At 40.1% G+C, this 15,072-nt stretch overlaps 1 protein-coding gene and 1 long non-coding RNA gene across 2 annotated transcripts in view; one reads left to right on the plus strand and one right to left on the minus strand.

The window, feature by feature from the left end:
- The window catches only part of LOC141279593 (uncharacterized), a 75,173-nt gene extending 70,063 nt beyond the window's left edge, over positions 1 to 5,110 (minus strand). The window contains exons 1-2 of the long non-coding RNA XR_012334135.1: positions 4,937 to 5,110; positions 2,253 to 2,298 (exon numbers count right to left, since the gene is read on the minus strand). This is a non-coding gene — a long non-coding RNA (uncharacterized lncRNA). The remainder of the gene's footprint in view (positions 1 to 2,252; positions 2,299 to 4,936) is intronic.
- Positions 1 to 15,072, plus strand: part of CNTNAP2 (contactin associated protein 2) — a 982,287-nt gene that overhangs the window by 531,513 nt on the left and 435,702 nt on the right. Inside the window, exon 8 of the mRNA XM_073809473.1 lies at positions 8,547 to 8,703. Coding sequence (XP_073665574.1) covers positions 8,547 to 8,703 — 157 coding nt within the window. The remainder of the gene's footprint in view (positions 1 to 8,546; positions 8,704 to 15,072) is intronic.

Below are 15,072 nucleotides of genomic sequence, written 5' to 3' on the forward strand. Positions count from 1 at the left end.
CTTCCATGACTGTGTGGGGAAGAAGGGTCATACCAAGTGATGAGTTGAATCAAATATCCCTTTATGGAAAACAAAATCCAAGAGTCTAGATTCTCAGTGAGAAAAAAACCCTAAAAACCCACTCTGCAAAGGAAGACAGCACAGGACTTTTGACAGTCTGGACCTTGGATGGAGGTAAAGAGAAAAAGAAAGAAATTATCCCTCGAAGCTGTCCAACAAAAAGCCAGTTCTGATACCTGTTTACAGGTCAATTTCACACTGTTTGCACGGTTGGAAAAAAAAATTCAAGCTGAAAATATATTCTAAAGAGGTCTCAGCTTGGTAATACCCCCCAGGTATCTGATAAAAGCAAATATAAACTATCTGAGAGGTTCAACTGGACCTCAAGGAATTCCCAGAGATGCATTTCCAAGGAACATGATCTCAAAGGAGAAAATATTCAAGCAATGTGTAGTGAACCGAGATACCACAATTGTGAGTCAACAGAAATAACTAATAGCATTTTCAGTCCTGCAAAGACTTAAATATTGGAATTATTGGATCAGATTTATTTTTAAGGAGAAATTGAAGAGATGGTGACGGAAGACACTATCAAAAGTCATTAGTAGCATTTGAAAAAGAGCCAAATAAACATTATAGAAATCAAAATGTAATGGATAAAATTAAAAGCTTAATAGACTTAAATAGCAGTTTCTACCCAGCTGAAGTGAGACTAGTTAAATGGAAAACAGATTCTGAAAAAGGTTCCCAGAAATCTGGTTAGTAAGACAAAGAGTTGTTAAATATGAAGGAGAGATTAAAAGCAAGAAATTAGATCAATAACATCTAATACATATCTAATTAGAGTTCTGGAAGAAGAAAAAAGAAAAAGGACTAAAAAAAGTGAAATTTGCATTATTATAATTATTAAAGTATCATTTTCCTGAGCATTTTCTACTAATCAATAAAACTCAAAAAAATCCAATAAGAATAAGCCAAAAATGAACAGATATTTTTTTAAATAAGGAAGTATAAATGAAAACTTAACATGGAAAGGCAAACAATCAGGGAAGTATAACTAAAACCAAAAAGAGATACTATTTGTCATTCGCCAGTTGTCAAAATTAACAGCTTAAGACCAGAGGTTGTCAAGGATTTGATCAACTGAAAGTTTTATATACTGCCGGTGGGATTCTACATTCATACAAGTGATTTGGGGAAATTTGAAGATGCACAAACCATATGACCTAAAAATTCCACTAGAGGGATATGCTCAAAAGACTCTTACACATTTTCACAGAGCATGTTGAAATAGCAAAAAACTAGACACAGTCCCATGTTTATTAATATTAAAATTAGAAGTCAAAGAACAATATACCATATACCAATGATAATGGATAAACTAAGTACAAGGCTATATATTTTACCATTATTCCCTGTACTTTATATAAACATAATATTTGTATGTGTAAACTGCTTTAACATTTAAAAAATTTAAGGTTGACTTTCCATTACTACAAAAGTAAAGTGCAAATATCACGAAAATACCCATAACCATTTCTCCCACCACAAATTCTACTTCTCAACACTGTCCCCACCAGCCTAAGTGATTACCCCATAGTTCCTGAAATGAGTGGGATGTTTTCTTCACACCTTGGCCCAGCCATTCAGGAGATTCTGAAATGCTCATATCCTCATTCCGGTTGTCTAGATCCTACCCATCCATCAAAACTGCAGTCAGATCTGTCTCTTCATGGAGGCTCTCCAGTCCACCTTGGTCCTTGGTAATCACTCCCTTCTCCAAAATCCCATAGGACCCATTGCCTGAACTGCTCCTGTGACATTCAGTGTGTATTTTTTCATCTTACTGTGTGTGTGCCCTATCAGATATCCAGGCATAAAGCTTTCATAATTGTAAACTACTAAACATAACTTGGTCTCCACTAACTCAGAACCTTAGAAGGGCAGGAATCAAGTTTTCACTTTTGCCCCCAAAATTGTCTCTCCAGCCCTAAGAAAGTGCTTATGTAGCATGTCATTTCAGTTGCAAAACAATATTTTGCTACTAATTTGAAAAGTTATAGCCATCTTTTAAATACAAAACAAGCTGAGGTGCTTGTTTTATATTTAAAAGATAAAATAAAAATTAATAAAATCAGGGCACAGGATATTGAGACATTCAGTATAAATAATAGGCTGAGGGAAGGCATGTTTTTTCAAATAACTACAGTATTTAATGGAGAATAAAAATAAGGGGAGCAACCAGTACTCACACAAATCATTGTCCCTGGGATTCAGTTAATTCCTTCTTCATTTGTTCTATAAAGAAGAAAAGAAATATTTAATATAATTGCCCAGGGCTTTTCCAGTGAAAAAGACTCAAAAAGTGCTTCACTATATCCTACAAACAGCATGTGGTTCTATTCGATCACTTTGGTACTATTAATCACCTTTGTTCGTGGGGCCATGGTACAAAGGAATTAACCAGAGTTAGGAGACCATGAATGCCCATGACCTCTATAGAAACTGAAGCCAAGTTAACTTAGAGTGGGTTGGCTTATTCTGTTCTCTTAATTCTGCTCAGAATTATGAACTCCCATCTACTCTGTCACTTCAATTCCATTCAGATTAATAAAATCTAATTCATTTGAATAGGATTCAAAGTGATTTGATTCAACTCAGTCAAATTCTGCTCAGTGGAATCAGTCCTTGATTGAAATCTGTTAAGTTCAATTCAATAAAATAAATTTAAATATTATGCAATGAAATTAATTTTTAATGAATTAACATTTCAGTTCAGGTCCATTTTGATCTGAACTTCAATTCTCCATTTCTAAATTTGGTCCCTATTCAAATTAATAAAATATAGTAAAATCTGATGTAACTCTGAAAGATGCAACATGAAGCTAATCAGCTTCACTCATTTCTATTCAGCCCTAATCAAATGAGTTTAATGATGTTCAATTATAGAGAGAGAAAATGTTCACCTTTAATACCAAATTGAATGTTTATATTATAACTTCAAAATTATAAGTTTTCCCAGTTTTACATCATTGTCTGCAGTATGAACTCCACAGGACTTTTTTGGATTAATTCTTCCAGTGCTGGGGGCAAGGGCAGCTGTCAGCATTATCTTTAGGGCTCTGCAACCCTTGGACTGCGCCCAACTCTTACTGAAGGAAAAGGGGATTCTGGCCTGCTTGATCTTTCCAATTATAACTATCAGATTATCTGGAGAGCTCTATGGTAGCTACAGCACCTCCAAATTTCCTCTCTGCTCCAGCCCAACCTAGAACCTATTATAAAGGTTCTTTTACCTTCCTTCTTCTCTGTCATTTGCATTGGGAGGAAGGTTCTCACCAGTACAAAAATGTTTTGCATCTACAGTCTAGAATTAAACATACCTTTACTTATAATAAGTATATTGTCACCATGGATAATTGTAATCAGATCAGGGTGGTCAGCTGAAATTTAGTGATGAATTGGAGGAAAAAAGATTGGGTGGTGCCACGGTAAAGATGGAAGGGTACTGGGAGATTTTTCAGAGTATGAGTCTTTCTCTAGAAAGAGGATCCTGCGCTGTAGGGGCCTTCAAACAGCCAGAATGGGCCAGATGGCATTCTGGAGAGTGCTGTATGGGAGCTGTCAGCAGGGGGCGCTAAGCAGAGCCCTGAAAGGCAAGTTCCTGCTGCAATTGTACCTGCTCTAGTTAGTTCCTCTGCTAAAAAGCCACCTGTGATTCTTTAACACAATTTGTAGATAAGGAGATAGTGGTAGATATAATAAGACTAGGTTTCATCAAGCTAAAAATATACTTTTAAGTTTACATTTTGGAGACGATAAGCCTTTGCAGTATTTAATGTTAGGTATGACGCTTTTTATTATCTGCAAAAGTGGATGAAATGAAACTAATTAAATGTCCCAGTGACCATACTGGGTCTTACCGTAGATGTGCCAGGGTAATATTTATGTAAGCAGACTATTAGGTTACTTTGTGTAGCCCAGAAGTTCTAAAGAACATATTTTGAAAGTCACAGGTATGTGCCACATTTTCATCAAGAAGTCCCCATGCATTTGACCTTGTGTTTCTGAAACAACTTGTTATTGGAGAAAACAAGAGATCTGTTGGTTTCTTTAAATTTGGAGGAACAAGTTGCCTCTTTTCTTTCTCCCTATTTCAGTTTAGTCATCCAAACCATAATAAATCCTCAGCATAATAAAATTTGGTCTTAAGTGAGTACAAACTGCCGTGGTTACATTCAATTCAATCCATATTTGGCTGTTTTAATACAATATGACTTACTTGGATAATTCAGCTTCTAGTTAACCTAGAATGTGGTTTATCATTTCATAATCTCGTTGCAGTGATTACACCTACTCAATATAGTTAACAAAAATCTTCATATTCTGAGATCAGAGAAATCCTTGAACTCTTAGCACTGGATAATTAAATTGTTTCTTTTCTCACCACTCCTTATCTTGTCTTTTAAAAAGTCTTCCCATTTTTATCTCCTTTAACCTCTTTTCCCCAAAGCCAATTAATAGGTAAGTAATGATTTGTAAAGCAAAAAGTAACACTTCGCTAGCACAGCACTGAAAAAAAGCAATTCTTTGCTCAATACAGATTGAACCATTCTCTTCTCGCTGAATATAAAATGTATGCCAAATTAGTAAATTATGATGATTTGATTTAACTAAATGAGCCAACACTAATAGCAAAGGGTACAACTTGCTTTTCCCCTGGAATGTGTTGTTCTTATTGGCATTCTTCTGTTCCTGGCAGATGAGGAAACAACTAAGTAAAACATTTTGTACTGCACTTATTTTCCTAGGAAGGGGAACAAAATAACATTGATTTTGCCTCACCCTAACTGGGAACGTTAGTTATATAAGACTAGGAGTGACTTGAGAAAAAGGTGGGGATGGGGGAAGAATGGGGAAATGGAGCTACCCTCACCTGGTCAGTAGTGTGTCTCCTTCTTGCACTGAATACAAGAAACATCGCTGCAGATCACCCTCTTAGATCCCATCCTGATGTCTAACAGGAGTCCTTCCCTCTAGGAACTGAGGTCTGCCATGTGAGGTTAGTTCAGAGCCTGGGCCCCATGCAGAGCTTAGGGCTTCTACTGGAACACCCACGGCCCAAACAACTTGACAATGAGTCTTCCTCTCCTGGGCTTCCTGGTACTCCTGTAGGCGTGGTTGGGAATCAGCTGGCTCTTCCTCCACTGCAGCGCATTTCTCAGTCTCCTGCTGAGGGAGCTGCTGCTGATGACCTTGCTCCCTTGACTGACATCGTCCTGATTTTTATCAAGAATACTGAGCCATACAGCTTCTCTGGTTCATGCAATGTATCATCACTCTCTATGACAAAAATATAACAGTGTTAGGTTGTTTCTACTGGCCGCTGGAAGAAAGAATCGGAAATTGAGCTGAGGTTCTGAGATACATACTCTTTCATGGGCTTTTTGACGTACAGGCAGAACAAGGGCATTTCCTGCCAGGCAGCCCATTGACTCCTGTTCTGCGGGTGTCTGGTTGTTTCTTACCCTCCACCGGGTGTGTTAGTATCCCCTAATTTCCGAAAACAGTGATAGTAACTGAAATTTCTTTTGAGAGAAAGAATTTAGCATTAGGTCAGCTTGAAAAGATGCAGTGTGGTGAATAGATGTGATAACCAGTCTTGGTCATTTTCTGGAAGGCCCCAGGGGCCTTTGCAAGGTAAGCACAGCGCCATCCACCTTTGTCTTCTTCCTGTAACATGGCCAGAGATGGAATCCACAGAGACCTAATGCAGCTTACTAACCAAATGACCTGGTTCAGATTTTATAGTTTCCGTAAATGGAATATTTTAAGCCTTTTTTTTTTTTTTTAACTCTTGACTGCATCAAAAGGAAACAAGAATTTATTATTGGTCATGGTTCCAACATTGGAAAAAGCATCAGAAGTTGGATGTGTTACTCTTTACCCTGATGGAAAGAGAAGCGAGAAGCAAATTAGCTTGAATGTAGAAAGCAAACAGCCCCCTATCTGCTGGGACAGGCCCCAGAGACGCGGGAGACAAGGTTTCAGAATGGACCCTTATCTCAGAGAGCTGGCATCTTCCTCCCTTCAGAGCAGGGTGCTGACGTCTCCCTCTGTACCGCTTGCCAGGTCAGCTCTAATGTATTTCTTAACATTCAGGTGCCATAAATCATCTTGTGAAGGGAAAAATAGTGACTTTTCCAAATTAAGTCAACACAACTGGAAAATCTGGAAATTTGTATGAATTACAATACCTGAATAACTCCTTTCTAAGTTCAGAGCATTTGCTCATTTATTATGTCAAGCCTGAACTCACAGTACAGTTGCCTACCTTTAAATTGCCTGTCTCTACATAAAACAAAAACAAAAGCTATTGGCATATGTGAGAAGGCACAGCGGCAGTTTTTACACAATTCCAGTATGGCCCTCACTTACTTTATTGTGTTATTTGCTTAGATGTTGTGACTGTTCACACAATAGCTCACTGAGTGCAAGACTCTTTCCTCCTTTTATTGCTAAGCACAAGCACATGCACAGATACTGGGACAAGTGTACACCTAACATCCTGAAAGGGCTGGTGAGTTATTTGAATGGAATTTTAGTCACGTGCCTGGAGACTTTAATTGTGAAGTGCAGGTTTACTGGCCGCACAGCCTCCATGAGATTCCATTCATTCCCCAGCTTCCTGCATGGGAAGCTGTTCTTGGGGCCTGAAACTCCTCTCAACAAAGACCGTCTAGCTGTCAAATTAAAAGTCCAGACCTTCATCTTCATGGACTTTGCTATGAAATCTGACAATGCCGACCACAATGCTTTTCTGGAAATCCTTTGCTTGTTTCTCCTCCACCCTCTCTGTCCATTTTCTTTCTTGACCTCCACAATGGCCAGCTCCCTCTCTTTCTGTTCTCTAAATGCAGTTGGAATCCAAAAGATTCCAGTGATGTCTCTCCTGCTACCAATCATTTACCTGATGGTTCCTAAAATGGGACTTTCAGCCCAGATAATGCTCCTGAGATCCAGACTTCGATAGCCATTTGCCCACCTCGTGTACCAGGTTCACCATCCTTTCTTTGACATTCCCTAAATTTCTCATCTTCCTCCCTGTGATCTATCTTGCTGAAGCACATCACCATCCTCTTAGTCACCTGAGCCAGAAACCCAGGATTAATCTCCACACCATCTTCCCACCTAAATCCCAACATTCCCAAGCTGGTTATACCTCCTAACTCTCTTTCCACTTTCTCTTCGTCTCCATTTCCACTACTCTCTTATTATTTCTCTTTTGTATTAACATAGGAGCATCACATCTGGCCTCCATGACTCCATCCCCCTGAAATCTGTCTTTCATCTCACTGTAGTTCCTTTAAAACACAAATTTGATCTTGAAAATCTCCTGCTTAAAATACTTGAATGGTTTCCCATTAGTTTCAGAATGAAGTTCAACCTTCTTAAATAGGAAGAAGTAAACGCAGAAAAGCAAGAATAAACCAAGGCAAAATAACTTCTTATTTGGACAAAGTTTGTTGTGCTATGACCCTTACCCACTCTCTATTGTGACCTACTCCTGCTACCCTCTCAAACTTATCTCTTCAGCCCTATTGTACCATCGATGGGTACACTCCTACTTGAGTGTTCCATATAGAACTTTACCATCTGCTTCCTTTACGTAGGAGTCCTTATCTCTCTTACCTCCTTATTCACCTGGGTAACTTAACCTTCAAGACATAGCTCAAATATGTTACCTCTTCTAGGAAACCCTCCTTCCGGACCTCCTTTCCCTCACCCACTCTCCTGTGTGTTCATAATAATAATTGAACTGAACTCTCAATCTGTATCTTTTCTATCCATTATTCTGCTGAGTTTCTTGTAATGTTTGACACATAATGGAAACACAGTGGATGTTTGATGATTAGATGAGTGAATGAATGAATGGGTGAATATTAGGCCAAATAATAAAGCAAAGTAATGTTGTATAAAGAGCATTGTGCAATGTCTTGTGAGATACAGTGTCAAACTTCTGGTTTGGGAGCCAATCTGCTGTGTAATTGAAAGGATTGTGTAACCTTTCTGGACCTCAGTTGCTTACCTGTAAAATAAGGAGAGATCATACCAAGGCATAGTCCATGTTTAGCTCTAATATTCTGTCATCTCCATGACTGTCATTTCACAGAAAAAACACAACTAGCCATGAACTGAGTTGTATATTAAAGAATTGGTGCATGGCCTACGCACCTTCATTGTGGATGTGCCCCATCTGGGCAGCCAGTTTACAGAACAGGCTCCTAAATTCCTGCAGCTTGCACGTAAACGTGTCTTTCAAAGGAAGAGGTGCATACCCCGGTGGGAAAACTCGAGCTTACCAATCCCTCTGATACTTTTTTATTAAATATTCCTGTTATTGAATTTCATTGACTTCTAAGAGGGTTGAATGATGTTCAGTCTATCAGAGAGAGATGCTGCTCCTGGGTTGGGGGGATGTAAGTGTGACATGATAGCGACTGGGTCCTGGTCCTACTTCAGTGTGCCTTTCCTCTTTCTTGTAGATGGAAGCCCTTACACCTGGTGGGTGGGCAAAGCCAACGAGAAGCACTACTACTGGGGCGGCTCCGGGCCCGGAATTCAGAAATGCGCCTGCGGCATCGAGCGCAACTGCACGGACCCCAAATACTACTGCAACTGTGACGCGGATTACAAGCAGTGGTGAGTGCGGGGGGCTAGCGTGCGAGCTCGCCCTCCTGGCATGCCTGTAGGTCACGCTAATTAGATGGAAGAGAAAGTGTGAAAAGTGCTGAAGTAATAAGATAATAGGTTAGAAAGGTTTAGAGCTAACCCAGTTGGCAAATGTCAGGGACGTTCTGAAAAATATAAGAGCGGAAAGAGGTCAGTGCTACAAGGGTAGGCATTTAGAATAGAAGAACACATAATTGATGTGTTCATATTTTATTCAGAGAGGGAAATAATGAGCCATGTAGTAGACAGTGATTTGCATTATAAAATGTGCTTTGTGACAATAGAGGGGGTGGCCGCGGGCAGGGAGCCCGTGTGCAGGCGTGTGAGAGCGTTCTCTGCAAACAGCCTCCTATGGTGAGTGCTTCTACCTCCTGCAATGTTTGCTTTGAGTAGCTGGATGAGGTAAAAAAAAAAAATGAGGGGGGAATAAGAAAGGGAAAAAATTGTGCTTTGCTCTCGGTTTCAGCAACAGTGCTTACCGGTCTACTTTTCTGTTATGCCTTGAACTGTTTATAACTCTGATACAAATCAGTTCAAGGAAGATCTATTTTGGGTTTCTTTCATCCCTCTGCTGGCTTTTGTCCTGCTTCACGGTGAATGCCTGGTTCTGTGTCAGTAATAGATAAAGATAAATCAGCTGTCATTGCATAAGAAAAAGGCCCCAGAAGTTGGAGAGGAAGAATATAAACTTGAGTGCGGTTCTTCCCAGACGCACACATCCTGCACCTGCTTCTGGTTTTCTGACACGTGGAGAGGCCGGCTATGCTACATTCCCGCCTCTGGGCGGCAGCAGAGAGCAAAGTCCTGCATTTCCTCACGTGACCAACCACAATTTACTCTTGTCGCCTCTGTTTTATACCATTTGGGATAATTTACAAGACAAGGTCATCCTACCAGTTTACTGAAAACTAATTCTGAGTGTAAAGTTATATGATTGTCAGGTTGGATGCTTAATTTCCAAAAGCCATTTTTCTTTTAGTAAATGAAATGAATTACCAAGGCTGAACGTTTCAGTGGCCTAGAATTTGTGTGTGTGTGTGTGTATAAATAGTTATCATTATTCTTTAATTATGTTTTATCGTAAAGAGGAAATCATGATCTCACTTTTTAATTTTGTTTGAAAGGTGTATCTACACGCACGCACACACACACATTCATACCCAGTATACAAACCAAAAGTCAGGAGAATGAAATCAGAAGGACGTGGGCTTTGAAGATAACTTTTCACTCAGTCAGTCAGTCGGTCCTTCATTCTGTCAGTCATTTACTCAGCAAATACCGATGGAGCTCTAATGTGCCAGGGGGTCTTGTAGGTACTGCGAATAAAACAGAGAATGGCAATAACAAGAACCCCTGCCCTGACTTATGTTCCTGTCACTTCTTACTAGTTGTGGGTCCTTAAGCAAGTTCCGTGGGCTCTCTCAGATTCATTTCTCTGTTCAGCTTTGACTCACACCCCCTTCGGGAAGCAGACTTTGAGTGCAGCCTCTCTGACCAGAAATGAGAGCACTGTCCCAGATGGTTCATTGTCCAGGGAACCCAGACTGTTCAATTCTTTTTGTACTACCACAGAAGAGAGTTGACATATTCAGAAGGAAAAGGGAAATCTTGTGTGTGCATCCAAGTGAAATTCATTTTTGTCAGGCATCATTCCAAGTGCTAGGGATACAGTGACAAATAGAACATGCTCTTTGTCCTCAAGTTACTCAAAAACTAGTTAGGAAGAAAACACACACACAAATAGACGCCATAAAACAATCAGTGCTCTGGAGAAGACACTGCAGGACACAACAAAGCCAGTGCAAGAAAATTTAAAGTCCAACCGAGGGAGAGCTGGGAGGAGTTAGGAAAATCCTTACAAGACAGGGATGCTTGAGAGAGAAGTAGGAGTTTGTCAGGCACACTCTTCCTTGCATGATTGACTTGGAGGAGAAGCATGAGTAAGGACAGTTGGTTTGGGGAACTGTCAGTGCAGTAGATCTAGAATGTGATGTGGAGAAGAAGGGAGAAAGCACAGTAAGGCTGAGCACGTGGGCAGGATAACGTTAGACCTGCCATTCTTTGCAGGGAGTGGTAGGAGTTTGCATTTATTGGCAGCGAGCCCCGTGGAGGAAACCTTGATAGGGATGGCGGCGGGAGGGGAGGAAAACAGTCAGCAAAGGATGTCAACATAGTCCTTGAAAGGCATCGCTGGTGGTCCAGTGAGTAAGACTTCACGCTCCCAGTGCAGGGGCCTGGGTTCAATCTCTGGTCAGGGAACTAGATCCCGCATGCATGCCACAACTAAGAGTTCACATGGCACAACTAAGAAGTCTGCATGCTGCAACTAAGAAGTCTTCATGCCACAACTAAAAGATCCCACATGCTGCAACAAAGATCCCATGTGCCACCCGACGCAGCCATATATATATATATATATATATATACATATATATATACACACACACACACATATATATATATAAAAAGAAAGGCATCAAGGGCAAGACCGTGGAAAAAGGGGAATATATGTAAGATATTTGGGAAGTGGTACCTACAGCACTTGATAGTTATGACTATGTGAGAAGAAAGAGAGGAATCTGGGCAGGCTCCCCACTGGGCACCTAGAAATGGTTAAATTCCTTAGCAGGCTAGGAAATAGCAATCTGAGGGGGTAGGTGATGAGTTCAGCTTTGAAAATATTACATTTGAGGCTCCAGCATAACACCATGTCTAAACCCAGAGGGGCACCATTAACGGGATTGCTGATTAAACATACAGGCTTCAGAGCAGTGTATTTCCGAGAACACACGTGAATTCACATCACAGATGGGAAGACAGTGTAGACAGGTTCGGCCTCACTCCCAGACGCACCCGTCTCGCAAGCTCTTGACAGGATTATAGCTTTTCACAGTTCCCTGGGGACTTGGACAGTGCTGCTGTCTTGTTCCCTTCCAGCCGAGTAGCAGCCGAGACGTCCTCACCCCTTTGCTTCTGTGAAGTCTGTGTAATGTCTCATGATAGGGGCACTATATTTTGAGCAAGCTGAAAAGTATAATAAATATGTTTACAATAAATAGCTATTAAAATGATCTTCCCTGTTTGGCACAAGAAAAGAAGTTTTTGGTGATGTCTTACGGGGCTTTGAATTCACCAGCACCTGGCAAAGACCTGTTCGGTGGATGCTTTCAATATTTTAGAATGATTGTTTCATTTCTGGAGGTGTGTTCCAAAGTTCCCAGGAGCAGTAGAGAGAGACCTGGACTTGGAGACAGAAGACTTTACGTCCAGGCCAAGATTTGCCACTTTGGGGGCAGGTTTCTAACCAGTCTGAGACTTAGATTTGTCGTCTGTATGATAAAAATAAATCTGGGCCGGTAGATTTTTGTGAGAGTTTAATAGAATGTGGAATAGGAAAATATTCTGTGAATTGTACAGTGCGGATACATACCTATTTGCAATTCTTAATTATGTAATTCTCATTGCAATTCTTAATGGCTCCAAATGAATCTTAAGAAATGAAAGCAGACTGTGGAAAGAGGTGCCTTTGCGTTCTCGACCTGCTGGGCCACAGGGCTCAAGTCGAATTCTAGAATACCACGTGGCAGTGATACAGAGCAGCCTTTATCAGAGAAACTTACAAATCAGAGACCATCAAGAGGAGAGACGGTCCAGGTCCACCAACCCTATCAACCCTCACAGAGAGATGCTGGGCCCAGGCTCTTGTGCTGAGCAGTGTTCCAAAGAACCCCTGGCTTCTCTCTCTTCTCATAGGGCAAGAATGAGAGCAATTTTGTCAGTGGAGGAATCAGATTCTGAGGGCACCAGGCCAGCTGGGCATAGGGCCAGCTCTTTACTGCATTGTCTGGTAGTCCCGCAGGAGCAGGAAGGAAGCCAGGGCCCCTGCAGGAAGCTGACTTGAGTGCAGCCTCCCTGACGGAGAGAACTGGGGAGCACTTCCAGCAGGTTCATTGTCCAGGCTACCCGAAGGGTGTGCTCCATGGTCACTGGTCTCCAGTTCTTTTCGTCCTACCACAGAGGACGGCTGAGAGACCCAGAAAAAGGAAATTCTAGTGCATACACCCAAGTGAAATTTGCATATGTGAAACCACATTTGTTGTGTTGTAAAAGTAAAAATAGAGGTTCTACTGAATCTCATGCTTCCAGACTCCAGCTAAGAAAGTTACTTCTTCCAATCATCTTACCTCAATCACAGAGAATCATTTGGTTAAACTGGGCTGACACGAATGGGTGCAAAGTTTCCTCCTACGCCATTTCCTCTTTATGTGACCTAAGCTGGGCATTTCGCCTTTCTAAGATTTCATACCAGCAAAATGTAGATAGTGCTTCCCAATTCATGTAAAGGTCTGGTAAAGCGCTGTCATAAATGAGTGTTTAAAATTGCAGTAGGGTATATTATTTTTATTACTTGAATGTTGAATGGAAGCGCAGCTAAAACCTTAAAAATTTTATTTTCTTTATTTTATTGAAGTATAGTTGATTTACAATGTTGTGTTAATTTCTTCCATATAGCAAAGTGACTCAGTTATACATATACATATATATATACACCTATTCTTTTTCATATACTTTTCCATTGTTTTGTCACAGGATATTGAATATAGTTTCCTGTGCTATACAGTAGGACCTTGTTGTTTATCCATCCTGTATATAATAGTTTGCCTCTGCTAACCCCGAACTCCCAGTGCATCCCTCCCCCACCCCACCTCCCCCTTGGCAACCACAAGTCTGTTCTCTATGTCTGTGAGTCTGTTTGTTTCTTAGACATGTTGATTTGTGTCGTACTTTAGATTCCACACATGAATGATATCATATGGTATTTGTCTTTCTCTTTCTGACTTACTTAGTATGATAGTCTCCAGGTCCATCCATGTTGCTGCAAATGGCATTATTTCATTCTTTCTATGGCTGAGTAATATTCCATTGTATATATGTACCACATCTTCTTTATCCATTCATCTATCTATGGACATTTAGTTTATGTCCATGTCTTAGCTATTGTAAATAGTGCTGCTGTGAACAAAGGGGTGCATGTATCTTTTCAAATTATAGTTTTGTCTGGGTATTTGCCCAGGAGTGGGATTGCTGGAATCATTAAAAATTTCTTAAAGTTCAGATACATAAATTGGGGCCCAGGAAATTTTTAATTACTTTCTAAACTTACATTGGAAATGAGAAGTGGAGATAAGACTAAGACCCAGATTTCCAAACTTCTAGTCCAGTGTTTTTCTACAATATCATGATCTAGGAAGACTACTCTTGTTTTTATCTTTTTAATGATTTATGAATTTAATGTTTTCACTAGTTATATGTAAGTTTTAAATTTAAAGCTTAAGCAATAGACAACGTATTATATGTTCTTCTTTTAAAGAACTCTAAAACTTAGATTAAGCATTTTTTCATATTCACTAGAGTAAAATACACAGAAATGGAGCTGAGATAAATTAGATTGTAGCTCCAAGTGTGGTTGTGTCTCACAGCAAAGTGGCAATGGGCCGTGAGAAGTATAAGCACCTCAATAATTGCCCGATTTTCTATGCCATGAGAAATTCTGCACAGTTATTTCTGAGATTGAATGTAATTTAACATTTATGATTTACTATTCACAGCAGTAGTAAATATTCCCACCTACAGTGCCAGAATCCTACTTAAGTGAGCCTTGGTCTCAGCTAAGTGCCCACCGCTGGGTAATTCCTGGTCTCTGACAGCCCGACTCAATGAGCTAAATCACATCTGAAATTAGCAATTCCAAAATGGAACTACCAGTGAAGGTGTGCCGTTCATTGCTTCAGTACCTTCTTGCGTGTAGCTGTAGAAATTCTGGGTAGTTGTGTCCTGGCCCAGATGGGCACGTACATGGGAGGAAATAAGTGAGGTGAAAATCCATTAGCATAGTCTTTGTGTTATAATTAGTAATCAGTTCCCACCTCAATAGTAGAAAGGCACGTACTAACCTGTAGTGCCCTATTCCATAGACCAGGAATTGGCGTGTCTGTGGAGCTTTTCTTCCTGGGCCAGAAATAATCCATGACAATGTTTACAGGCAGCAGAACCTCTTCACTGCTTCAAACCCAGAATCTTAACTTTTGGTTGGCTCAGATTACTGTCCAACTACTAACAGCAAAATATTTGGAATATTTTTAAAAGTAATCATCCTATATTTTTTCATTATTTTAATTTCATCTAATCAGTAACATTTTTCTGTGAAACATGTTCAGTTTTACTCAAAGTGAAATATTTATATGTGCATTCTCACCCATCATGTTGTTCAAATAATAATAATAGTGAACATTTTGAGTGTTAATTATGTGCCAAATATTGTTCAGGAGCTTAAATGTA

Source organism: Tursiops truncatus, chromosome 9 (assembly GCF_011762595.2).
Source record: "Tursiops truncatus isolate mTurTru1 chromosome 9, mTurTru1.mat.Y, whole genome shotgun sequence".
In the NCBI taxonomy this organism is placed as follows: Eukaryota; Metazoa; Chordata; class Mammalia; order Artiodactyla; family Delphinidae; genus Tursiops; species Tursiops truncatus.